General features: G+C 36.0%; 1 protein-coding gene across 1 annotated transcript in view; it reads left to right on the forward strand.

The window, feature by feature from the left end:
• The window catches only part of Vps13B (vacuolar protein sorting 13B), a 136,110-nt gene that overhangs the window by 16,701 nt on the left and 91,916 nt on the right, over positions 1 to 27,493 (forward strand). The window contains exons 7-15 of the mRNA XM_083126671.1: positions 372 to 624; positions 2,547 to 2,719; positions 4,258 to 4,482; positions 6,119 to 6,257; positions 8,979 to 9,096; positions 10,085 to 10,227; positions 10,889 to 11,061; positions 12,385 to 12,573; positions 13,471 to 13,621. Coding sequence (XP_082982797.1) covers positions 372 to 624; positions 2,547 to 2,719; positions 4,258 to 4,482; positions 6,119 to 6,257; positions 8,979 to 9,096; positions 10,085 to 10,227; positions 10,889 to 11,061; positions 12,385 to 12,573; positions 13,471 to 13,621 — 1,564 coding nt within the window. The remainder of the gene's footprint in view (positions 1 to 371; positions 625 to 2,546; positions 2,720 to 4,257; positions 4,483 to 6,118; positions 6,258 to 8,978; positions 9,097 to 10,084; positions 10,228 to 10,888; positions 11,062 to 12,384; positions 12,574 to 13,470; positions 13,622 to 27,493) is intronic.

Raw genomic sequence — 27,493 nt, forward strand, 5'->3', positions numbered from 1 at the left:
AAGCATATTAATTATAATTAATTGTAATTTTATTATTAATTTGCAAGTAATTATGCATGCAAATTTCATCAGTAATGACAAATGAGCATTATAAAGTACCAAACAGCGTCACCACCTTCAGTAAGCCAGTACATGCCTGATAAAGCCACCAGACAGGTGACGAAATTGATTGCGAACAAAAACTGCATGGAGAAATGAACCGTAAGTTTATAAGAGTGAATACTCATCAACGTTCTTCTCGACAGAAACAGTAATGGTATCAGTGCTGATATCAGTACCACTTTGAAGTGGCATGAGTTCAGCTCTGACATTATTTTTTCTTTGTGCAGTTACATTAGTGATGCAATGAATGCTGAAAATATTTTTTCCAGGAACCCCTTCTCTACAGATGCTCCTTCCAGCTCCGTCTTTTGAGATGTTACCATAGCATGACGGCAAAACATGCATCTGTCACTCGCATTGACCTTCACTGTGAGAGCATGGGCTTTTGCCTTACAGAGCAGCAGATCCCCATGCTGATAAGGCTGTGTCTTCTTGTTCTGGCTTTGTACTACAAGGAATTAAAGACAAATGAGGAATCTTCAGAGAATGAAGTCAGCAGATCAGCAGGAGAAGAGTATGAAAGTAAGTCTGTTGATTCCTTACAATAATATAGATTTTAACTCGTGTCTGTCATTTATATACCGATATTTATGTTTTATGCTCTCCAAAAAACTTGATATGAAGGTGAAATTGCTTCTGTTTACACAAGTTTGATCCAAACTGGAGAAAGGAAGGTGTTAAAATTTGTGAGGCATTTGACTGAGGCTACAATACTTGCTGAAAGTAATAGAACAGATATACCATATTCTACTCTGCTTTTAATTTCTTTCTCACTTGTTTATATTCATTACACTGAGTTTGATTTTTTAAGTCCACTTTATGCACAGATAGGCTAATCAGGACTGGACCTACAGTTTAAAGTAGTATCCAAACCACTATGTGCCTCCACTGGCTATTGAACCTGGGATACCTTGATTACAAGGTAACGAATTGTTACACTTTGGAATGAGTTACCAACAGTAACTTTTACTGTTTACAGTATTTGTTGAATATACTAGGTAGTAGATAATTTAATGGGTACTTAATAGTATTGGTCGATATAGTCATATCTATTAGTTAACCAGTAAAATTACCAATAACTTTAAAACTTTGTTTTAAGTGCACTTTATGCTCAGACTAATCGAGACTGGACCTACAGTTTAAAGAGAGATCCAAACCACTATGCAGTGTACCTCAATAAGGAATTGATCCTAAGACCCTTCATTACACCCACTGATAGTTTTACTGACATGATATACAGTGGAACCCTGATTTTACGTTCCTGGATTTTACATTCAATCTTCGGCCTATGTGGCAGAGGGGTTAGCATTTCGTGCTACGATGTCAAGGGTTCCAGTTTCGAATCCTGGCCTGGCCATGAATGTTTGTGAGTGTCCGTTCATCAATTCATCATGTCATCACTCATCCCCATCTTCACAAATTAGCCAAAAGTGGCACAAGAAGCGAAGTAAAATAAAGCAAATCAATCAATTTACATTCAATCTTGATGGTCCCAACGTACCAAAATATTATAAAATTTTCCTCAATTGTACATTTTACCGCATCATATGTTTTTCCAGCTTGGACCCATGAATAACTTAAAATGGATGTTCCACTGAATATCTATAAATATTCTGTAATTCAGTGTTATTATTTTTTGTTGAGGATGGACCAATATGAAATTTTGGCTAATAAGAGTACCAATTTACAATTTACCGATACTGATAACTGATGTTCTGCCGATGCAGTTTAAAATTCCAAATGGTCATGAAAGAACTTGAATGGTTCATTGACCTTAATAAATGTAGGCTACCAGTTGTATGTAGTGCAAAAGGAGGTGCGTAGTTAGACATTTAAGAATAGTAGCAAATGAAGATTACATATTTATATCCATAAAAATTATAACAAAGTGGAAGAATATAGCACAAAATTCTCTGGAGAATTATCTGCATGTTTCATTGATTAAATTTGAACTAGGACAGCCGATATTGATGCTTCTGTATTGGTGTCGTGAAATATCAATTGGAATTTATTTACTGATAGAGTTGATATTTTTCTGGCACTTTGGTCTTTCACATAAATGGTGCACAACACTTTTGCAGCATAATTGTTCTGAAAACTATGCTAAATTTGAAGTTGTCATTTATTTTTTAACCATATTGGGTTAAAAATTCAATTTTTCTTACATAACGAGTATTTTAATATCCTGATGTAATTTCTGAATATTTTAAAGCAAGACTGTGGTAAATTGATATTATAATAGTTGTGGAATACTTAAGCACTAATATTACAACTTGTAATTGTTACAATTGCAATGCATCAGTATTGGTGGAATCAATAAGACATTGTCATTGGTGTGGGTTTAATGTGGTATGTGCTCAGCTCTTATTTAAACAAATACTAACCAATACATCCCCATAAACACTCCATGAATAAACCATGATCCATTTTCCTTCTACTTTCAGGTAGCTCACAAGATGGTGAGGATGCCTCGTGGGCAGGTTGGGCTTGGAGCTGGGTTCCTACCCTTTCACCTGACAACTGGGATGACGAGTGGGGTGCAGAGCAGCAGCAGGCTTATTCAGGGCATACTCTTCATTTTGGGTTTTATGTGGAGAAAGCTGTTCTTACTTTAAAGGTAAGCATACAGTTTTAATTGACTTTCTGGTGCCTCCAGGCCTGGATAGGATTCCTAATGAGTACCCAGAATTTCCTGGGTTAATGCAGCTTCATGATAGCAAGCTAAAAAATGGCAGACTCTTTTTTAGATAAGTAAAGTAATGGACATTCTGTTTAATAACTGTTGTTTATAAGCTTTGGCCCTTAGGACACATTCCGAGTCTGAAGTTGAAATTTGTATTGGTGTGTAGATCACTTTCCACTGGAGACTTGGGTTGGTACCTGGAAAACATTGGAAAGACCCCAAAAACTTCCCCTGCCAAAAAGTCATGGAATGTTATGTATGTTTCTTGTATTTATACTAAATATGGGCTTTTTTGTATATTTAAAAATTCTAATTTTCTGTGACAGTAATTATCTGTAAGTAAAAAAAAAGATAAGAAGGAGAAGAAGAAATACTTATGAAGCAAGTTTCATATTTCCACTCTAGATATGTATGTACTGTTAGGTGAGTTAAAGGAAGTAATAAAATAAATATTTTTAATACTTCTCATGCTGGAACAGTCATGTCTGACTTACCTTGTAGCCAGTAAGTTAAAAACACAGCAAGCAGCAAAACATAATACCAAGTTTTTGACCACTCTTCAGGGTTGTCACGGAGAAGCAATAGTTAGGGATTACATTTTTAATTTGTTGGTTGTGTGTTGTGTTCTTTATACTACTGCCTACTTGGTAGGTCATAGGTAGTTAACATACTACAGATAGGTCTGGAAATTGGTTTGAATAACCTTGAAAAGTCATGGAATTCATTTTGGTAAAGTGAGTGGGTACCCTGTCACACTTTCAAGTATTATCTTTATAAACTTCTAGTGTATTGTAGGAAATTTTATTAAACTCAGCCCAATCATTCTATGATCTTATACTAATGAAGCTCATTCCTTTGAATACTTGTTGTGTTTCTTGAATATTTGCAGTTTTGTTATTTTACTTCTCATCTCTGCCACTTTTGGCTAATCACAAAGATGAGGATGACTTGTGATTAGATGAAATTAATGAAGCAACACTAACATAGAACACCCATCCCCAGGTTGGGACTCAAACATGGGAACTTCAGTGGCAAGATCAAGAGTTGTTCTCTTAACGTGCTCAACCACTGAGCTGGTGTGATCATTGTGTGCTTTACTTGTTCTTTAGGGGTCCCGGGTTCGAATCCTGGCTTGGGCATGGACGTTTGTGATGTCTATTCATCAATTTCATCATATCATTACTCATCCCCATATTTGCATATTAGCCAAAAGTGGCACAAAAGGCGAAGTAAAATAAAGCAAATCAAATCAAAACTTGTTCTTTACTCCAGTGTCGATTAGAAAATGGGGGGAGAGGATGCCTCGTGATCTTTTTAGTCATCACAAATTTGTTTTCACAATTCACTGTGTATTTTCGAAAATATATTTGTAATTGTACAAGACAAATAGTATAGTTGAATTAAAGATTTTTATGTTAATAGGAAAAATAGTTAAGAATTTTACCTTTTTTTTCATGTGCATTATTTACCAGGTAACTGAAGACAACCATGATAGGAACTACTATGGACCAAAGAAATTAAGATTTATCCCCTTCACCAAAATTCAGTTCCAAGGTTCCTTCATTGAATGTGTTGTGATTGGAATGCAGGCAGTGAATGTGCAGTTGGGTGTTAGTTACGTGATGGTGGAACCAGTAGGCAGAGACTGCTTCTGTGGTGCCAAAGACATAACCGATTTAGCTGATTCATCTGTCAAGGTAAACCAAAAAATGTACAATCTGCTTAGTATTTAATGGGTTTGGACCAATATGCAATTTTGCTGACCCCAATCAAGTACCAATATAAAATTTACAAATATCAATAACCAATATTCTACTGATCCAATGTTAAATTGTATGTATTTCTCAGAAGAATATGCATTGCTCGTTAACCTCCATAATGTTTGTAACTAGGTGACTGCAATAGATTTTACCTTGGAAAAAGGAACTGCATATTAAGGTTTTTATTGTACAAAACCACATCATATGAATTTTTCATTAATGTTCATAAGAATAATAAAATGATATAATTTTGTTCTAATTTAAAGGCCGTTGAAAGATGCAAAGGTCAGTCAAAAAGTAACGCACAATCCACTGTAGCTCGGAAATGGTAAGGCCTAGAGAAATGAAATTTTGTAAGTAGAAGCATTGGTCTTTTGGGCCTTTGGAAATGTCACTCAATGTATGATCCAGGTACTTCACTGCACTGCAGCCATCTTTGTTTCGATGACACGAATGCACGTTCGTGAAACTCTTGAGGTTGTTCTTTACACCACTTTTTCACACTCTTTCACACATGCAATGAGCTCGTTATTATCTCCAAACTGTTTCCCATGCAGATAAGCTTTCAGTCGTCCAAACAGATAGAAATCCGATGGTGCTAGGTCAGGACTGTATGGGAGTTGTGGCACCACATCCAAGATGGTCAATCTTTTGAACTGTCATGATTGCAGCATGCGGTCATGCGTTATTGTGATGCAACTTGTATATCCAGATTTGTTGAATTCTTCTCGACATGGAATTAGGTGTTGGTTAGGTGATAAAGAACCAATGCTTCTCTACCTACTAAATTTCATTTCCCTTATCCTTACCATTCCTGAGCTACAGTGGATTGTGCTTTACTTTTTGACCGACCTTTGTATATCAGATCATTAGAATTATCAGTAATTTTACCAATAAAGCTATGTTAACTAATACCGATAGAGTACCAGTTAATCTAACCCATTCCTAGTAGTTAACAATAATATAAAAACACTTGTTTGCATAATTCTCAGTAAGTTTGGACTCAGAAAAGTATCAAAAATATCGGTAACTAAATTTGAGCCAATAATCTTCTGGTATCTATACCAAACATTTCAGCTGAAACAGTTACATTGCAATATAATACAAATAATACAGTGTAAATTAAATATACCTGATACATTTTGCATATATTTTTATTGTATGATTTATTGTTGAGTTCCTTTTTAAAGCCCATTTTATGTACAGACAGGGCTAATTGGGACCAGACCTGCAGTTTAAAGTGTGATCCAGACCACTATTTGCCTCTACCAGGTATCTTGAGATCCCTTGATTACAAGGCAACAACATTACCACTGTGCCAAGGGAGATGGAGGGCATGGCATATTGTTGATATCATTATCGTTATTATTAAATGTCTATTTATGTGTGGAAAACTTGAAACACTCAACTAATATATTACTGGCTACAGCTGATTGCAATCAACCTAAGCCAGAAAAAGTTACAGTAAGTTTCTGCTCTTTCATAGTAGAGTTAATTAAGTTTGAAAAGTCCATATTGTTACATTCCATAGAATTTCTTCTGCATTCATTGTTACATTTTCTTGTGTTTTCAGAAACCATTCTATTTGCTGGTTGGGTCAAAGGAAAGTCATTTTATAAAAAATTCCTTGTTTGATTCAAATTCTCTTGAGAACATTGAACAGAGAAGAACTTACAACTTGAATTGGGACCATCACATGTTAACTGCAACAGGTAAGAATATCTTACTTTTCCACATCTAGCAGAATATTATTCAAACCCCCTGATAGGATTAACCATTTGGTGCCCGATCGTCTCGTCGAGATGCTCTTAGGTAACCCTCGGGTGTCTTCTGATTGTCTCGAGATGCTTTGCCAAGGTCAGAGTTTTTAAGTTATAACTTTGCTATTTTTTTCTAGAATTCCGATTTTCTTTTTTTAACAGAAATGATTGTTGCACGTTTTTTTTCATGAAAATCACGGGAAAAAGGCAACTTCTTTTTTGCCTCTTTTTTCAAGGGAAAAATTTGCCAACAAAGGAAGGCTGGGTTTCTTGTTCTAAAGCTTCATCTAAAGCAATGCGTTTCTCTCACCCCTGGAAACTGCATTCGAAGGAAGTTTGTTTATCGGTACCTGAGGTCAAAAGGAATATTTTCCATCCTTTTTTTGGGTGGTGGGGGGAGGGAGAACCCCATTTTTTTCTAAAAAAATGATTTTTTGTGGGATTCCTCCCTTTCCTTCCATATATACGCCGAATGTGCATAAATTTTATATCTTCTGAATCTGTGATTCATTCCGCGTACAACAGTATATCAGTCATCTCTCTAGGGCAATTAGGCTCTGAGCTACAGTCATTTCAAGGTAATGCTGCATTTTGAAGCTTGAATCAGTGGCGTGCCGACCATTCCTTTTGGGGGTACAACTCGCGTTACATCGGTCATACGATAATAATGCAAATATTTTTGTGTTCCTTACATGTCAGCGATCATTTCCATGTGTATGTGGACACTGTCATGTACGTTTTTCTTGGGGGAGGGAGAGAAATCCCCATTTTTTTGAAATTTTGGAATTTTGGGGGTTCTCCTCTCCCCCGCCACATATATGCCGAATTTGCATAAATTTTATAGAGTGTGAATCTCTGGTTCATTCCGCGTACAACGATATATCATTCATCTCTCTAGGGCAATTAGCCTCCGATCTACACTCATTTAATTGAAACTCTCCATTTTGCTCAAAATCGGCTCTGGCACCAAGGGGGTTGGTTACCTGTGAAAATGGCCTTGGGCTCCAAAAGGTTAATGAACACTTCTTTGAGGGAAGTATTGTCATAAGTCCTGTACAATAGATAGCCTATGTAGTAATTAGCCTATGTAGTAATTATATACTGACAAATATATATTCTCTGTACCTTTGGAAACTTTATCATATTGAATTTTAAAGAGATTGCTGGCAATAATGGATTTTTCTTTTCCTTTTTTTTTTTTCATACCACAAACTAATAAACTGTGTGGTGCAATACTGCTTAGAGGGTAGAGCTTTTTTGTTCCAACTTCCCAACCCCGAGTCTGTTAATTTCCTCATAAGCTATGCAGTGCACCATTCTTTTCACCCACAATAACAAACATAATGAAATGAAACTGTAATACATTTTCATGCGTATTGTGTGTCTGTGTGTTTGTTTTAATCACAACTATTCCATTACTTATTTTGTGCTGCATTTTGTCAGCATTTAAAAACTCATGAAAGAAAATAAAAACTTGAATGTTGAAACTGTGAATTTTTGTTGTCTTTCTCAGCTATTTCATTGTTGTTACACTTTGCTTTTCTTTAGACTAATTTACTTGTGAAAGCAGATTGATAAAATACATGCCCCCCCCCCCCTTATATCTTGCTCCTGTGTGTAGAGCAAATATTGTTTTTTCCCCCTGTTCTTGCATATAGAAACCATGCCAACTTGCATCTATTCTTTTGATGTACAAAATTTAACCAGGTGATAGAAAGGTCAATGTTTCTTAACATTTCGACACAAACACAGTTGAAATTAATTTGTTTAAAATACTAATAATGCTGCTACTAATAATAATATTGATTCCATGTTTCCAAAAATAAAAAAAAAGGTCACCTGTTGTAATTTTGAGAGTAATATGCACAACATTCACCAAAGGCTTTTTATTTTGGACCTTAACCCAGTTTCTGTGAACCATTGATTGATATTTCTTTTTACAGAAAAAACAGCCAGCCTCTGTAGTTTAGCAGCGTAACATGATATGAAGCCAGAGGTCCCAGGTTGAACTGTGGTTAAGTCATGGATGTGTATCATTGTGTTTGTCCCATCATCCATTTCGTTAATTCTTCATTGTTGCAATTAGCTCAAGAGGTAGAAGAGCAACATAAATTAAACAAAATAGACAGACACAGGAAATACAGTATTGTTGTTATTATTGTCATGAATAAGTCCTTAACAAAGACTCTCTTAGATTGGAAGGTGAAGTTATCAGCTGTGGATGAGTGAAAGAGTGATGGAGATCAGATTTTGTCTCTCAGCTAGTCAGATCAAAATACCCCTACATCCCACACATGTATACAGTGGAACCCCGATTTTACATTTTCCTTCATTATGTATTCAAACTTGATGGTCCCAACATTTCACATATTCACGGATTTCAAGTTTTGATCCCCTGAAAAACATAAAATTGAGGTTCCGCTGTATTTGTATGTATGTACTAAGAAATGCTACATTGGAAATAATTGCATACAATGTGAACCCCACTTACTGTCAATGTCAGAGATTGTGAGGTGGGGGGGGGGGGACACCAAAAATGCAAATGTGATTAATTAACTGTAATGTGGCTGAATATTCACACATACTTTCATATATATACATGTTCGAAAACTATATTTGTATTTAACATTTTTACAAAACTTGTTGTGGTAATTGATGTTTTGCCCTCCATAGAGGCCTCAATGTTGGAGAGAACACCAGCAGTTGCTGTAGATTACTTGTATGTCTTGGATCTGCCTGAAGATATTGGCTCAGAACACTTGTCTGAACTGGGAAATGACTTGGAATACAGGTATTATATGGATCAATTAATTTTCATATTAATTTCAGCAACATTGCAGGGGAGGTGGTGTTGTGTTGCAAAAGTTATGTTCCCAACATGTTTTGTAAACAATCATTGATATCGGGATATGCATATTTTGTTTTTCACAAACACACTGTAATGTTTGAAGAGATTTTCTTGGGATATCAACCAGGTGATTTCCGGATAAGCATCTGAGCTTTCAAGAGCTAATGCCACTCTCATCTTCAGGGATTGAAGTCACTTCAATCTCTGAATATGAGAGTGACGTTAACTCTCGAAAACTCGCATGCTTATCTGGAAATCACCTCGTTTATAACCAAAGAAAACCTCTTCATCATTTGCTACCAGGAGGGCTTCAAGAATTATTTCATTATAATGTTTATTTTAACGTGATTCCTTGGGATGGGAAAATACATTTTTGTACCACACTTTGTTATGAAATGATGCAAAGGGAACTGAAATTTGCAGTTTATTTGTTGGCACAAATATCACTGTTTTGATTATGCAAAATTCCAGAACTTTGAAGATTGGTTTGGCAAAATGTGGGATGCAAAATAATAGACATTATAAAAAAATAAATTTTATGTTATTCTGTACTTTTTACATGGGCAATAGAAAACAAAGATTACGAATGTGCATGCTTGAATGGAAATGTTTATTTGGTCTAATAAGTGTAAAGTTTCCAAATTATATTGAGATCCTATTCATCGTAACCACCTTATATGTAGAGCTTCAACCTGAAAGGCAAATTGTGCTCAAATTTATTTTTTTAAATATCTACCACAGATGTGTGTGTTTCAGGGGGCTAACAAATTTAAGAATAATAGTATGTGAATTGTAAATTATCATCTCCCTATGGGTGTTCAAAGAACTTTGTATTATTTGCTGATGTTCTTATGCAGATTTTTAGTTCCATGTTTGTTTGTGTCTGTGTGCATGTGCAAGTATATTGATCTATATTCCTGTTATTTTTCAGCAATTTGCCAGAGAAAGCTTCATGCAGATTTGTAGTTGGCCCTGCTCAAGCAAACGTGTGTTCGGGATCCATCCACAGATTGAAAATGGTCCTCTATTCTGCATCCAAATATGATTATGCTCCCTACAGTCTTCCTAAATCAAGTAAGTTGAGCCACTCTGAACTATGTGAAGCTTTTGATACACAGAGGATAATTATTACTCAGCCAGGGATTGAGCCTGAGTTCTTGTTCATAAATAGCAATGCTCTGTTGAGATACCAAGGCAATCTCTGGTTCCTACATTTTTGTTTATTTCTGGTATATACTGCTACTGTTGCCATTTGTGCCATCGACCTGAATTTAAACTTACACAGAGATCTAAGTTGTGGAAGTAATGCGGAAGTCAAAGTTGACTTTGTCTATCCTTACTGTACCTATCAATAGACACACTCAGAGAGTAATGAAATCATCCAAACAGATTTAGTAACTCATGGTTAGCACAGCATGCTAAGATGCCAGGGGTTCTGAGTTTGAATCTCGGCCTGCACATGGGTGTCCTTTGTGAGTGTCCCTTCATCAAATTCATAATGTCATCATTCATTCTCATCATCACGATTAGCACAAAGTGGGAGAAAAGTGACGCTACATAACAAAAATCAAAATCAGATTTAGTAACTCTTTGTGTGAAGGGGTGAAGTAAGTTCTTTAATATGTAATTTGAAATGTTCTGAATGTGAATCATGTACCAAAATTAAGGTTTTTGATCAGATTTTAAACATATTGGTATTTTGGTTATTAAGGATTTTATTTTTCTTTCCTTTCAGTGCCTACTTTGGAATCTCTTCCAAGTGTGACAGAAGAAGAATTAGAGGCCTTGGGGAAGAATACGCCATTGAGGGTTTACCAAATTACCCTGTTTCATCCAGTAATCAACATTTATTTAGCAGACCATAATAAATACAACCCAGCAGTAGCAAACAGTGGAAAGAAAAAGAAAGTAAGAACTACAACAATGTCTACTTTTCAAAATCAATTTGTTGTTGGTCATCGTCCATTATCTGGCTACTCTGCATTGTAATGCCATCTTAGTTTGTTTGTGTGTGTGCGAGAGAAAGAGAGAGACCGACAGACTCACTCTCACTCACGTATTTACTTTTGTTCTGGTTGTCAGCAGTTTGTTGCAAGGTTAGGCACAGTATTGATTCAAGCTGATTCTGCTGCACTGGTTTTATCAAAAAAAGTTCATCATGGTTTGTTTAAGTTCATTTTATATACATATATGAGTTGAGACTGGGCTTGTATTTTAAAGATAGGCCTGAACTAGTACAACATACCTGTACGTGAAAACAAACCTGGGGTCCTTGATTGTAAGACTATGTACAGTGGAACTCCAATTTTATGTTCCTGTATTTTACATTTTCCTGCATTATACAGATCTTGTTGGTCCCAACATAGCAAAATGTTAGAAAATTTTCTTCAATTTTTCATTTTCCCTCATTTTAAGTTTTTGCTGCTTAGTCCCCTGAAAAATGCAAAATCGAGGTTCCTGTGTACTTAGTTATTCCACTACAGGTAAGATGGACAAGGAATACAGCAGACCTCTGAAGTTAATAACTTTTTAAGAAGAAGCAACTCTGTAAAAAGACCCACCCCTCTTCCATCTGGTTTTATTTTTCTGCCAAGATTGTAATTTTTCTACTCTTTTTATTTCCTAATTTCTATGATTGATTATTTCTAGAGGCACATATTTTTGGTAAATAAAAAAGCAATATTTTGGTACAAAAAAGTAGTCAATTTCGGGTTCAAAAGTGGTAAATAAAATAAAATATCGGTGTTATAGCGATGAAAAATTGGATGAAAAGTGGTATATAAAAAGACATTTTGGTTTTAAAATTGTGAATATAATCCTAAATTTGATTTAAAAACTGAACATTAACTAAAAATTAACATTTCACTTCTAATAGCACATTTATGTAGTTATCAGAGTATTAAGTTTATTTCTGTGTAAAGGAGTCCATTTTTGCTTCTCCAATATTAACAGCAGAATTAATAAAGTTTCCGGAAATTGCATAACTCTCAGGATAATTCAGACCTCAGAAGGTGTCGCATCGGTGAATAAACCCTGAATTTCGTGTTTAAGAGTAAATTTCGCTTTTTGCAGTTCATTTCGCATTATTTCGTGACAAAATATGGTCACAAAATGCATCTCACACCTTTCAAAAACATGAAAAATTAACACTACAATGAGTTTTTTCAAATTTCGTTTTCTTGTCAAAAACGAAATATGGATGCCCCTAATTATTTCATTTGTACATTTCAGAAGTCCAACAGAAGTTCATATCAAGTTGATCCAATTGATGCTCTTCCGAAGATTTGCCTGGAGTGCCAATGCTTAGATGCCAAACTCGTTCAGCCAATGTATCCATGTCGACTCGTTAAAGCTACCTGCCAGTTACCTTCTCCTTTGGAAGATATGTTTGCCAACTGTCATTCCTTACTGACAGTAAAGGTAAATTGTGTAGACTTTTAAATAATGAAAAAAGGTTCAGGCAAGACATTGTTACATCAGTGATTGTGTTAGGTGTACGTACAACTGAGATAACCTGGATACACCAAGAAAAGTTTAAAAAATACATACAATTGAAAACTCCAAAGATTCCGAATGTTTAAAGAAAAAAACACTTTCTTTTTCAAGCTACACTGGTTGTTATTTCGTCACATATCAAACAGCTTCAGATGTAGAGCTTGTAATCACACGCATACCTACAGTTGAACAACAACAATGATATTAATTGTAATTTTAATAGTTTTTTAACGTGGGATACTCCTATCAACACACAAGATCTATAAATACACAGGAGCAAATTACTAACTTTTTTTGTTCAACTTACTTATAAAGGTCTGCATCCGAAGCTGTGTAAGGTGTAAATTAACAACATCCAATGTGTCTTGAAGAAGAAAACTTGTGATTTTGAAACGGAAAATTTTGGTAGAGAGATCCAAACCATAAGAACTTTTAAATGTTTCTTGTCATAATTAACTAAAGAAGCAGAAAATCGCTGTACAATCACAGTAGAGATAGGTAAGGAGCTTCAGAATAAACATTCACCAATTTCCTTGTTAGCCCATAGAATATCCAAATTGGGAGCAATACTAATATTTATCAAATATTACCACTGAGAAAATCTTGTGTATCAAGAAAATAACTTTTGTTAGATAGAATGAGTCGTCAAAGAAGAGAAATGATGTCAATCATTTCTGTAATGATTTTCTTTTAACTTGTTGTTTACAACCTTTACTCCTTTTTTTGTTAAAAAAAAGAAAGCTAAATTTTTTATTTCTAATTTCCAAACTTTATGTGCAAGGAATTTTCATTAAGTTTTGTAACATGATAACTTCTCTGCAGATAATGGGTGTCAGCAGTAACGTCTTCATAGATGGCCATCAAACAACAGTGCTGATGCCCGGTAACATTTCCCTATACAGAAAGCTACTGCTCTTTCCACAGTATTGGCAAAGTCCTGATGTACCTATTATTGATTATATGGTGGAATTTGGTGAGTAAAAAAGTAATCGTTTGAGGTGTCATTCTTGTTTGGCATAGTTCTTCCTTTTAATATTTTACAGTAGGAGTTTTGTTCTTTTACGTGCAAATTGTATGTCTTATTTTTACTATTTATAAGCAATATGTTTTTCATGAAGGGATTCTCCCGGGATATCAAGCAGGTTAGTTCCAGAGATGTTTTTAAGCTTTCAATAGCTTAAATGTCAGATGTCTCTTCAATCTGTTTCATGCCAAGTGTCTTCAGTCCCTGAAGATGGAACTGATGTTAGCTCTCAAAAATGTGCAAGCATGCCCGGAGCTGACCTGGTTGATTTCCAAAGAGAATCTGTTCAATCCGGGAACTTTTCTAACGATGGAAGCGGCCCCGGCGCCCACCCAGCGTCGAATAACATGGGTACCTGGGGGAAACCCTGGGGGGTAAAGGCGGTCAGGAGCGTGATGCTGATCACATCACCCCCACTCATGACCGGATCAAGAAAGTGTGGGGCGTTACCCCCACACCCCCTATACGCCTTCATGGCATGGTGCTAAGCACAGGGGAGCACTTTACCTTTTTTTTTTTTTACCTTTTTTAATCTGTTCATCATCCATCAGGTGGGATCCATTCAATTTTCATGATTCCAATACAGCAACATGTTATAAAGTTTTCCTGCATTTGAAGTTGTCTTGCTCTCCTGAAAAACATAAAATCAAGGTTTCACCATATATATTGTAGTGTGACATTTGGTTACCTTTTTTACTGGGATCAAGAAATGCTGGAAGTAGCGCCAGAAATAAAAGGTAAAGTCAAGTTTCGAACTCACTGGCTGTCTCTACCCTGCCAACTAGGTCAACTAAGGAAGTTGGGAAATGATGTTGGCAGTTAGTCACTCATTCCATGCTGGGTGTAGTTAGTGTCCTCTTGCTTCTATCGATTGATAGTGAGTTGGCATCTTGGAGTGGGTTCCTGGTGAACTGGCTGAAGGCACCAGAAGTATCTGTTGCTCTTTTGTGACAAGTGACACATGGTGACAGAGGGCATCAAAATCACCTGGGCAAAATTTTCTGGAGGGTTGGATCTATGTCAAAAGCCTCTCGATGATACTTCCGCCACTTGGGGTCAACTAGTGTACCGGGTGTACAAAAAAGAATGTCCTAGTTTTGAACCTCTGTTATTTCATACATATTTGGCGTACAACAATGATATATATATTAAACGAAAGAGTAACACTCACAGTTTTTTTGGTTCACAAATGTTCAATGTGTGACCCTTTTGTGACCCAACACACATCCAAACGATAAGACAGCTCTTCCCACACACTAACAAGCAAGTAGTATAAAAGTATATATTATAAACCCGAGAAAGTATGAACCCCCCTCAGGCAGATTTGACTACACTTAAAACTAGCTCAACATGCCCATATGAGTTTTTTGCTCAAGTGTGGCACCCTGTCTAATCCAAGATTTTTGTAAAAATGCCCTCGGGAATTTCCCGTGAAAGTATGACCCCCCTCAGATTGATTTGCCTACACTTATAAAAGGCACTTCTGTGAGATTGTGGTCCATAAATTTGTTAAAAGTATGCCCCTCTTGATATTTTTTTTGGCCACACTTAAAACTAAGCCAAGATACACCCACCCACACCCACCCACATACACACCCACCCACATACACACCCACACATATTTACTTCCGGTCCACTTCCGGTCTATTTCCGGCCATTTCTGCCCACTTCCGGTCTATTTCTGGTTATTTCTGCCCACTTCCGGTCTATTTTCGGCCATTTCTGACCACTTCCGGTTTATTTCCGGCCATTTCTGGCCATTTCTGCTCACTTCCGGTCTATTTCTGGCCATTTCTGCCCACTTCCGGTCTATTTCCGGCCATTTCTGCCCACTTCCGGTCTATTTCCGGCTATTCTGGCCATTTCTGCCCACTTCCGGTCTATTTCCGGTCTATTGCCGGCCATTTCTGGCCATTTCTGCCCACTTCCAGTCTATTTCCGGCTATTTCTGGCCATTTCTGCCCACTTCCGGTCCACTTGTGACCTATTTCTGGCTTATTTCTATTGCATCATGTTTTGCAACAAATTATTACCCAATATTATGCAATAAATTATTAGGGATGTGTTGTTTTCTGATTGGTTGGTTATGACATAATGTGATGATGTGTTATATTCTGATTGGCTTATTGTTTCAGATGTTTTCAATGCGGTCTGTGCTTAGGCTATATAAAGAGATTTTGCATTGCATATCAGCCAGTATTGTGAGAGTTGTTGAAGAGAAAGGGTGTGTTGTTGCAGTGCTGCTCATATTTTTTAAACACAAAAATATAACAGATTTGTATAAATTGAATTACAAATCTATTTGATTTAATATACAGAATTTTTTATTATTCATATCAAACATATTTGTAATATATTGAACAAAGGGTTTATATCTGCCCCAGTGCTTCTGTACTTATTCTACCTTTGTGCATGTAGGCTATCAGCTTTATACAACCTGTCATAGGTTTATTAACTATAGAGTTTTGATTTGAACCCCAAGAAATTTTATATAAATACCAAAGCCAAAAATATTAACACACGTACACACACATATACACACACACAAATCACACTGCTGAACCCAACTGATATTTTTTATTAAGCATAGAATTTTGATTTGAATCCCAAGAAATATATATAATAAACCAATAATAAAAATGCCAAATCAAAAACATTGTAATCAATGCAAAAAGAATATATCTAGCCCCAATTGGGCTAAGCATCAAAAGAATTGTAATCCAGACAAATGCAGAACTCCCACTAAAATATGCCCTAAATGCCATAGAAAATATAGCATGGAATATTTCACATATAAACATAAAGGTACTTGCTCTGCACAGTCATCAATATTGCCCCCACAACCATCTACATCTGGTCTGAAAAGGAAGCATGAAGCACCTGTTAATGCTAGAGCAGCAAAGCAGCCACGCTATGCACTAAATATCCATAGCAGTTTTAATGGCCAACTAAGGGATCACTGTTTTAAATCAGAGCCAAGATGTGGTATTAAGAATTTTTTGAACAGTGTAAATCCTGATGTGCAGGCAATTCTAAATGCACAAAATGGCTCTTATAAGCTGTCCCTCAAATTGTTTACACAATATAAGAAACCAAACGGCACAAAATTTACACAGCCCCACATAACAGAAACTGTAGCTGTATATTCAAATGCAAATTCAGACAAAATAATAAACAGTTTGATAGATCAATTGAATATTAAACACTCTGAATTTGCAGCAAAAGAATCAGGATGGAGCCTATGCGGATCTCCACACAAGCTCTATGTTAATATTTCTGAATTCAGCCCATTACAAGGATCTACATATTTGCCATTACCTGCCAATATTAAAAACAAAAGAGCCGTGGTTAACATAGAAAATAATGATGAGAAATGCTTTTTGTGGTGTATTTTAGCTGCTTTGTTTCCAGTTTTAAGGCATCCTGAGAGAATAAGTTATTATAAACAACATGAACATATTTTTAATGAAGCAATGGAGGGTTTAGAATATCCAATGTCTGTTCAGAATATTGATAAATTTGAAAAAAAGGCCCGGGATATCAATGGTAAACAATTATCTATTAATGTATTTATTTGTTCTACTGGCCGTGGCAATTGCTTGATAGCAACTCTCAGAATCAGTACATTTGATGATGATTCTGCTGTTCCGATTGATCTGCTCTTAATTGAAGGGGATGGCACACACCATTACACTCTGAAACATAATCTTGAAGCTTTAGTCAGAACACAACTAGACAAATCTAATAGAATATTTAAGTTGTGGAGAAGATGTTTGACTGTATTTGATGGTAAAAAAATAATAAATGGGGTTTGTAAAGTGAATGCAGAAATTGCTAAAAACAAGTTAATTGAGCATCTGAAATACTGTGGCAACCATAAACCTGTTCATATGGTGATGCCAATGCCAAGTGAAAATGCCAAATGCAAAAAGTTTGAAGCCTTGTTGGAACACCCAGCATATATAGTCTGTGATTTTGAATCAAATCTCAAACCTCTTGCATTCTGTAGCCCAGACCCTGAGGAATCTTCAATTACATCATATCAATTACATGAACCTTCCAGCTTTTATTATGTGATTGTACAGGATGGTGTTGTTAGTAAAGAATATTTATACATGGGACCAGATGCCATCAAAGAATTTGCACATAGAATAGAAAATGAGTGCCATAACATAGCATCTAATGTCTTATTAAAATCAAAACCCATGTTGCCTTTAACAGAGAAACAGATTGAAGATTTCAACAATGCAGAAAAATGCCCGGTATGTGATTCTGAATTTTCAGATAGAAATATCAAGGTGAAACACCATTCTCATACAGATGGTAAATTCTTAATGGCCCTGTGTAATAGCTGTAATATTAAGATCCAGAGACCAAAATTTGTCCCCATATTTTGCCATGGAGCATCCAATTATGATTTCCATCATTTGATCAGGTATGAGGGGTTTGACAAGCAGAATTTAAATATTTTAGCTGAAAATGATGAGAAATATATTGCTATTAGCAAAATAATTAAAGTTAATGGTGTTCCTATTCACTTAAGATTTCTTGATTCATACAGAATTCTGTCTGCTAGCCTGGCTACACTGGCCACTCAATTATCTGATGATCAATTCAAAATCACATGTACCATGTTTCCAAATCAGGACCTGAAATTAATTAGGCGGAAGGGTGTATATACATATGACTATGTTACAGATTTTTCTAAATTTGATGAGTGTGCTCTGCCACCACAACAAGAGTTTTACAGCAAAATCAGAGGATCTGGAATCACTGATGATGATTATCACCATGCCCAGTTGATGTGGAACAATTTAAAATGCCAGACATTTGGTGATTATCACAATGCATATTTAAAACTTGATATGACCCTCTTAGCTGATATACTGCAGGCATTTAGAAAATCTTCCATGCAAAATTATAAACTGGATCCAATGTATTTTTACAGTGCTCCGGGCCTAGCATGGTCTGCAATGTTTTTAAACACTAAAATGCAATTGGATCTGATCCAAGATCAAGACATGTATCTGTTTATGGAGCAATGTATAAGAGGAGGCATGGTGCAATGTTCTCAGAGATATGCCAGAGCTAATAACAAATATATTCCTGATTATGATCCAGCACTGCCATCAAATTATATACTGTATGTAGATGCCAATAGCCTCTATGGTTATGCTATGATGGATAAATTGCCATATGCAGGGCTTGAGTGGGTTGAAGATTTCAATATTGAAGATCTTAAGGATTTTGATGACAGTAACTATGGCCTCTTCTTAGAGGTTGATCTGACAATTCCTGATAATTTACACAACATATTTTCTGATCTGCCCCCAATTCCTGAGGTTCAGTGCTCACCTGGCTCTAAACAAAAGAAATTGATGAAGACTCTAGAGCCAAAACAGGGTTATGTTATATATTACAAAAACCTCCAGTTCCTGATGAAACATGGTGTTCAAGTGACCAAAATTGGAAAAGTTTTGAGGTTCAGGCACTGAAGATGGTTGAAGCCATATATTGATACAAATACAGAGCTTCGAACATCTGCAATGAGCCAATTTGATAAGACCTTGTTTAAATTGATGGTAAATTCAGTGTATGGCAAAACAATTGAAAATGTCAGAAAACATATTGATGTTAAAATAATTACTGACCCCAGCCGGAGCAAAAAATTGATTGCAAAGCCTAATTTCAATTACAGAAGAATTTATGATGAAAATATGGCACTTTTCAACATGAAAAAAACAAAGATTAAGTTTGATAAGCCTATTTATGTAGGGGCTGTAATATTGGAATTGGCCAAATTACACATGTTAAAATTGTATTATGATGTGTTGAAGCCTTTTTATAAGGATCGTGTAAAACTGATGTACATGGACACAGATAGTTTTATCCTTGATATTCAAACAGAAGATGTTTATCAAGATATGTCCCAGCCTGCATTGCTTGAATATTTTGATACCAGTGAACATTCAAAAATTCAACCCCACAACAAAAAGGTGCCTGGCAAGTTAAAAGATGAGACACTTGGTGATGTTATTGTGGCATTTGCTGGGTTAAGGGCCAAGATGTACAGTTTTGAAACATGTAGTGGTGTTGTTGCCAAAAAAGCCAAGGGCATTGGCAGAGTGACTGTAGACAAAGAGCTTGAATTTGAAGATTACAAAAATTGCCTCAAATCATGTAGCACAATCAGAACATCAGAAAATAGAATTCAGAGTGTGGATCACTTGTTGACTAGCAATATTGTAAGAAAAGTGGCTCTGGACCCACATGATGATAAGAGATGTATTTTGTCATGTGGCATACATACTCTACCATGGGGTCATTGTTATTTGAAAAGTGGGAATCAATGCCCAATTACAGAGCATGATTTGAAATAAATAAACATGCCTATGAACTTATTTGGGTTCAAAAAACAGGCTATTATGGACCTGCCAACACCACAACCCTCTTCTGATATAATATCTAAACTAAGTGCTTTGTTAATTATTCATCTGAACAGCATACTTACAGATGTTGATGATGAAACAGGTAAAATATTGTACATATTTAACAATAATTTAAATCATTACCAATTACCTGTAGGTGGACAATTACAATTTATTACAACCCCTGAGGGTAATGTCAAGATTTCAATAGGGAAAAATATTTATAGAATTAAGCACTCAAACATGATTTCTGGCACTGTATATACTGTTTCTGCTGGTGACTGCTTATATATTGAGGTCCCGGGATCATATGACAAGCTTATACCCTTTTTTATAGAATTAAGAATCAGATATTCAATAATAAATAACCACTAAAACAAAAATGCCTAATGATATATTTGGCCATACAAGACATGAAGATCACAGTGATGAGATTCTGATGCTTGATGTCAGAGTCAAGAAATTAAGAAGTGATTTACAAGCTTTACAAACCACACTGAATGCCAGTCTTCAACTAAAAATTACAAATTTGCAATCACAATGCATGGACCCTCTTCTTAAAATTGATTCTGAACTCAAATTATTGCTTCAGAAATATACTGATTTGGCCACATTGGATAATTTTCAAAGTTTAGAAGAGGCTGTAGCAGCTCTTCAAGCCAAATTTAAGACCCAGGCTACCAACTCTGAGCAATTGAAACAACAATTGGAAGAGCAAATAAATAATGTCCAGGCACAGCTCCAAACAATTGTCAAAAGCATAAAATCACAAGAAGATTTTGATCTAGTGATTTCCACTCTAAAGGAACAGATTCAGTCACTCCAGATACCTAATCTGGACCCTCTGAACAATGCCATAGCCGAGGTTAAAGAAAAAATTGAGACACTTGAAAATTTTATGAACAACTTGCCATCTTCTGATGCTTTGAGTGCAATAACTCGGAGTGTTGCCAATATTAAGCTGCAACTTGAAACATATGAAGATTTTGGAAAAATTCAAAGTACCATAACCCATCTTGAGGGTACAATAGCAGCAGTGCAAAGTGATTTGACAAATGTACAAGAATCTCTAGAATCTCGCCTGCCTGGTATTGTAGATACCCTTGCCAGTGTCCAGCAACAGATCACAAAACTTGAAAACCTCAACACTGAATCTGAGCTATCATTTTCATCACTTGATCGATGATATCCAAACAAAGCTTGAAATTTTACAACAATCAACACCCACTCAGGCAGATATAGCCCTGCTTCAAGATGCTATGCGTGGTGTGGCTGATGCTTCTGAATTAAACAATGTGAAATTGGCACTTGAATCTTTGCAAAATACTGTATCAAATCTTCCTACATCACAGGAACTTAAAAATATTAAGAGAGCTGTGAATCGCATATTGAAATCAGAAGATATCAAGAATATCCAGGCAGAGATCAAACAACTTACCAGACAGTGGCCACTCTACCAACTAATCAACATATTAATAAACTGCATGCCCTGTTTGAGGATATCAGAAGACAGGTCCATGATCTTACAGCTCAAAATTCAAAATTGGCAGTTGTTGAAAATTTACAGCAAATTGTAGCTAATATCAAGCAACAGCTAGGGACCATGGAATCCAATCAAGCAAATGCTTTGTCTGTTTTTGCCACGCAGCTACAAGAGATTGTGCAACAATACAAGAAACTTGTTGTGGACATAAAGATCAAGCCAGGCCATGATGATGTTGTTAGGACTATCAATGAGCACCTTGAATCTGTAACAAGTAGATTGCTCACAGCAGAAAAAGAAATAACAGGCATAATCGAGAATCCTAAACATACAGTAATTCTTGAATTGTACAGCATCCCCAACAAAGAATATGATTCACCATTTACACCAGGTGGCAAAATATATATGGTGTCCCCTGCACAATTTTATTACCAGTTTTTTGTTGGGGGCACACTGAGACCAATCAAGATCAAATATTGGCTACAACCACAGGCACACCACTACCCTACCTTATCAATAACAAATGCTGATAATAAACCAAAAATCACCAGTGTAGAATTGGAGGATTTTACAGATCCCAATACATTAGAAACATCTTATGTTGAAGATGATGGCTCTCTGGAATTTCATATACAAATAGGAGACAAATTATATTTAGAAAATCCTGTAGTATCAGCTGCTGAACACCCCATAGTTGCAATATTCTTGTTTTCATATTATGTCTAGACAAATTATTGTTGATGAATTACACAGACAAGCCAGACATAATTTTAAGAGACTGCCAGTAGTCACAAAAGGCATAGATGATTTATGGCAGTGCGACTTGATTGAGATGGCAAGTGGACAGCTGAAAAACTTAGACAAAATCAACAAGGGCTACAAGTATCTACTCACTGTAATAGACACATTTTCAAAATTTTCCTGGGCTGTGCCACTCAAATCCAAGACTGGAAAATGTGTTACAGAAGCCATCAGAACAATCATCAATCAGAGTGGAAGATCACCACGCTATTTGCAAACAGATAATGGCAAAGAATTTTATAATTCAGTGTTTCAACAATTTATTAAAAGCCAGTCAATACAACATTATTCGAGTTACAGTGATCTCAAGGCCTCAATTGTAGAGAGATTCAACAAAACCCTAAAAAATCATATGTATAAACAATTTACACTTCAAGGTAATTATAAATGGATTAATATTCTTCCAGAACTTCTACATAAATATAACAACTCGGTCCATTCCACAATCAACACGAAACCCTCTGAAGTAACTTCATCTGATGAGCAAAAATTGATCAGTACTGTTTATTATCCTAAATATCAGCCAACAACAAGAAAAGCCAAATACAGGGTGGGTGATCAAGTAAGAATCAGCAAATATAAGCACTTATTCAAAAGAGGTTTTACAAGAAACTGGAGCACTGAATTATTTACAGTGGTTCAAGTTAAACCTGGGACCCTTAACACATATATAATAAAAGATCACCGAGGAGAAATTCTCAAAGGCAGGTTCTATGAAGAAGAACTCAACAAAACTAAACAGCCTGACACATATCTCATAGAAAAAATCATCCGCAGAAAAGGCAACAAGTTATTTGTCAAATGGCTAGGACTTCCAGAACACAGCTGGATCGATGCAGACAAAGTGATAATATGAACACCTGGGATGTTATAAAAAGGCTGCCAGAACCTGAACAGCAGAATAAGAGAAATGGAAAATTGCTACCTGATAATATTAGGTGTCTTATTGTTGGGCCATCGGCTTGTGGTAAAACTACACTAATGATTGATAATTTTTTATTGGCACCCAACTGGTTAGACTGGAAAAACAGGCACTTGTATGTCTTCTCTAAGAGCTTGGAACAATTAAAATATCAGCAGCTGATGAAGCTATATGATGGATTGGATATTGCCACTTTTGAACCAGATGTTAAGCCACTCCATGAATGTCTCGATAATTCTGTTGTTGTGTTTGATGACATTATACTGGATAATCAAAACAAGGTTAGAAATTTCTTTACACAGGGCCGGCACAAAAATATTGATTGCTTCTACCTGGCACAGACTTTTTCTAAAATACCGAAGCAGCTGATCCGAGACAACAGCAATTTTATATGTGTGTTTCATCAAGATCATACCAACCTCAAACATATACATGATGAATATGTAGGTGGGGACCTGAGCTACAATGATTTTTCTAAGATTTGCAGTAGGTGCTGGAACCAGGATAGTTATGGGTTTGTCACAATTGATATGACAAGAAAACCCAATAGTGGTAAATATAGAAATAAAATCAACAATTTTCTAGACATTGAAACATAAATAAATAACCATGAAAAGGCCAATGATTGATGATCTTAAATTAAGAGATTATCTTGTAAAAAGATTTAAGGGATGGAAATCAGAGAACCGAGGTTTTTATGAGCAACACAAGCGCACAGAACAGCCTATTATTGATGCTATTGGTGAATTAGGTAAAAATATCAAAACTGTTACAGAGCAAAATCAAAATTTGATCACAGAGCTTGTACCTGTAGCTGCAAGAAACATATTAGATTATCCATTCACCCCACTTTCCAGTATTCATACACCTAGTCCTGTTGGTCCTCGAAGAATTGAAGCTACTCAGGATCCTATTGAATTGGGTCTTCTTGCTCAAAAATATTTAAGCACACCTAAAGACAACAAAGATGAGGTCTTTGGCTTATATGCTGACACAGAGCGTGATGGTAGCATCATACATAGAATTGGCAATTTCAGAGTAACATTTATGGGAGATGATCTGATTGTATATTCAGAATCTCGTCTTGGAGAAAAAGGTGCTTTTGTTAAGTACCCCGGCACACCTGGATTGTGGGAACTGATGACTAGGAAAAGGCCTGGCAGCTATACAGATCAAGATTATGAGCATTACAAAGAAATATTAATAAAATCAGATGCTCTATACCAGAACAATGATCCCACACAAAAAAGAGTCAAGTCTAGCAGTGGAGCAAAATATAACAACTTAATCAAGCCCATATGGTCACAAATCAGTAGATAGGTTATTGGTGATAGCTGGGGAGGAAAATGCTGGCAACCACAATTTTTACAATGAAAAGGTTGGAATTATGGACATGATAAGCACTAAATTGTCTAATTTTATAGTGAATGACACTAAGGGGATTGGATATCTTATAAAAATTATTAATACTCTACCACCTAAATTTTGGAATATTTCTGAGGGTCGGGGGCTTGTTAATGATATTATAAACAAGCTGCCATTTGAACTACACATTCCAGGCTATCAGTATTGTGGTCCAGGCACAAAATTGGACCATAGATTAAACAGAGGGGACCCTGGTGTTAATCCCCTAGATGCTGCTTGTAGAGACCATGACATAGCATACAACACACATTCTGATCTTGGCAAGAGACATGTTGCAGACAAGAAATTAGAAGAGGCTGCATTTGGTAGATTTGTAAGCAAAGATGCTTCTTTAAGTGAAAAAATAGCAGCATTGGGGACCACCATAGCTATGAATACCAAACAAAAATTGGGGTGGGGGTTGTGAATATGTATATAATAAACCTACAATGAAGGCCAAGGGTGTTATGTATCAAATACCTTATGCAGGTCTTAAATCTCTTAAAACTATTGATAGTCTTTTAACCAAAAAGCAGCGCAAGAAAAAAAGCTCTTGTCTTGCAAAGGGCCATGGTATGAAATTGTTACTTAGTACCCCCCAATTAAAAAAATTACAGCAGTCAAGAAAAAAATCACATGTGGGTGGATTCATATTTACTATCCCGGCCATCTTAGCAGCACTTGGGGCTGTGGGGAGCTTGGCTGGGGGATCAGCTGCCATAGCAAAAACAGTAATAGATGCCAAGAAGAATAAGGCAGAATTAGATGAATTGAAGCGCCATAACCTGGCCATTGAGAAACAAGGCAAAGGTGTTAAGAGAGCCATGAATAAGTTTAAAAAAAACAAGAGCCGCTTACAAACCAAGATATTGAAGCTTTAATCAAGCCACTGGGCATCAAACATTTTAGAGGTGTGTACATGTCTGATTCTTTACCAGAACAACCACTCAACAAAGAGTGTGGCATTGTTAATTTGGATAAGTACAAAAATCAGGGCACTCACTGGATCTGTTATCTTAGATATTTAAAAAATGAGGTATTTGTGTTTGATTCATTTGGAGGTGTTCCACCTGAAAATTTAATAAAATATCTAAATTCAGCTAATCTTTATTACAATAATGCCCGTGTTCAAAATTTCAAAAATGTTAATTGCGGACATTTGTGTTTATCTGTTCTTAGATATATGTCTCAAATAAATAAACCATCAATTGAAAATTTTCAAAAGGCCTTGTGGTATCTGAAGCATCATGGGGTATTCCATCTCACCAGCCAAAATTCAATATTGAAACTTAGATTACATGATGACATAGTGTATCCCAAAACAATAGCTCTCAGAGCATTTTATGGCATGTACTTGATCCCTAATATTACACACCACAACAACAAAATTGCAGTTGGGGATAAAAAAATTGTCATCACTCCAGGGCAGTATAATCTATCTACTCTAAATGCTCAATTACCCAGAGGTATAGTATTAACTCAAAATTCTGTCACTCACAGAGTAGAGATTGTATCTGCTACAGAAACAGTGGATCTAGGTACTATAGGAGAGCTGTTAGGCTTTGAGAACAACACAAAACTTGAACCGGCCATCAAACACACTGCTATTAATATACCTAAATTCTTAGCCATAGAGACTCTAAATATTCACTGTAATGTGGCTGAGGGTATGATTACCAAATCAAATGGCATAGGCACTCACAAACAAACTGGCATCATTGCAACATTCAAACCTAACTCTGAATTTATGGAGCCCATCATCTACACTCCATCCCCAACATTATATTTTCCTGTGTGCCATAATAGAATAGATTACATTGAGTTGATGGTCACTAATGAAAAAGAAGAATTAGTTGATTTTGCTGGAGCCACAACAACTGCTGTCATAGAAATTAACATTTAAATAAAAATACATACAAAAAAAAATGGAAAATATTGAGAGTTATGAGCTACAATCATTCCCCCCAAACAGGAGGACATTTGCAAATTTAAATCAACCCAACACAGAGATTGAGGTTGATCTTGATGTAGGGGATGGCTTTATACACCCCCACAGAGCAGATCTATACATCAAATTTGATGTTGTAAAGCTCGATGGTACAGATTATCCGGCAAATTCAAATATAAGATTGGTGGACAATTTTGTGCCACATCTGTTCTCTGAAATTGAGATCAGAAAACATGGTGTTGTTATAAACAGAGTAGATTATCCCGGCATTACCTCCACAGCTTTGGCCACACTAAAATTATCCAAAACCGAGGCTTCTTACTACAAAATAGGTGGATTTGAGGCTGGTGATAAAATATTATCCAAGAGCCACACAGTGCTGTTTCCTATGCACCTATTGCCAGGATTCTTCTCAGATTACAAAGATATTATGTGGAAGGGTGGTTTAAGAATCACATTTAGAAGAGCTGCCAATGATAATAATGCTTTGATGAGGTACAGCACATTAAACTCTACAGGGGAAGCTCTGCCTAATACCCTACCTGATGAGGGCAAGTGCCTTATTCAGACTATGGAGCTAAGAATCCCGGTTGTTGAGTATGAAGCCAGTTATGCTCTTAAATACAAAGCAGATATACTAAAAAATCCACAGGTACCTTTACAATTTTATACATATCAATGTGTACAGAAGCCCGCCTCTGGTACCTATTATGAGTTTGATGCTACAAATTCATTCTCCAGTATACAATATGACATGCCGGATTTTGTGGTGGTACTGTTTCAGACTGGAAGACACAACAATCAGGAAAAAAATTCAAGTAAATTTGATAACTGC

Source organism: Lepisma saccharinum, chromosome 8, assembly GCF_977018435.1.
Source record: "Lepisma saccharinum chromosome 8, izLepSacc3.1, whole genome shotgun sequence".
Taxonomy (NCBI): domain Eukaryota; kingdom Metazoa; phylum Arthropoda; class Insecta; order Zygentoma; family Lepismatidae; genus Lepisma; species Lepisma saccharinum.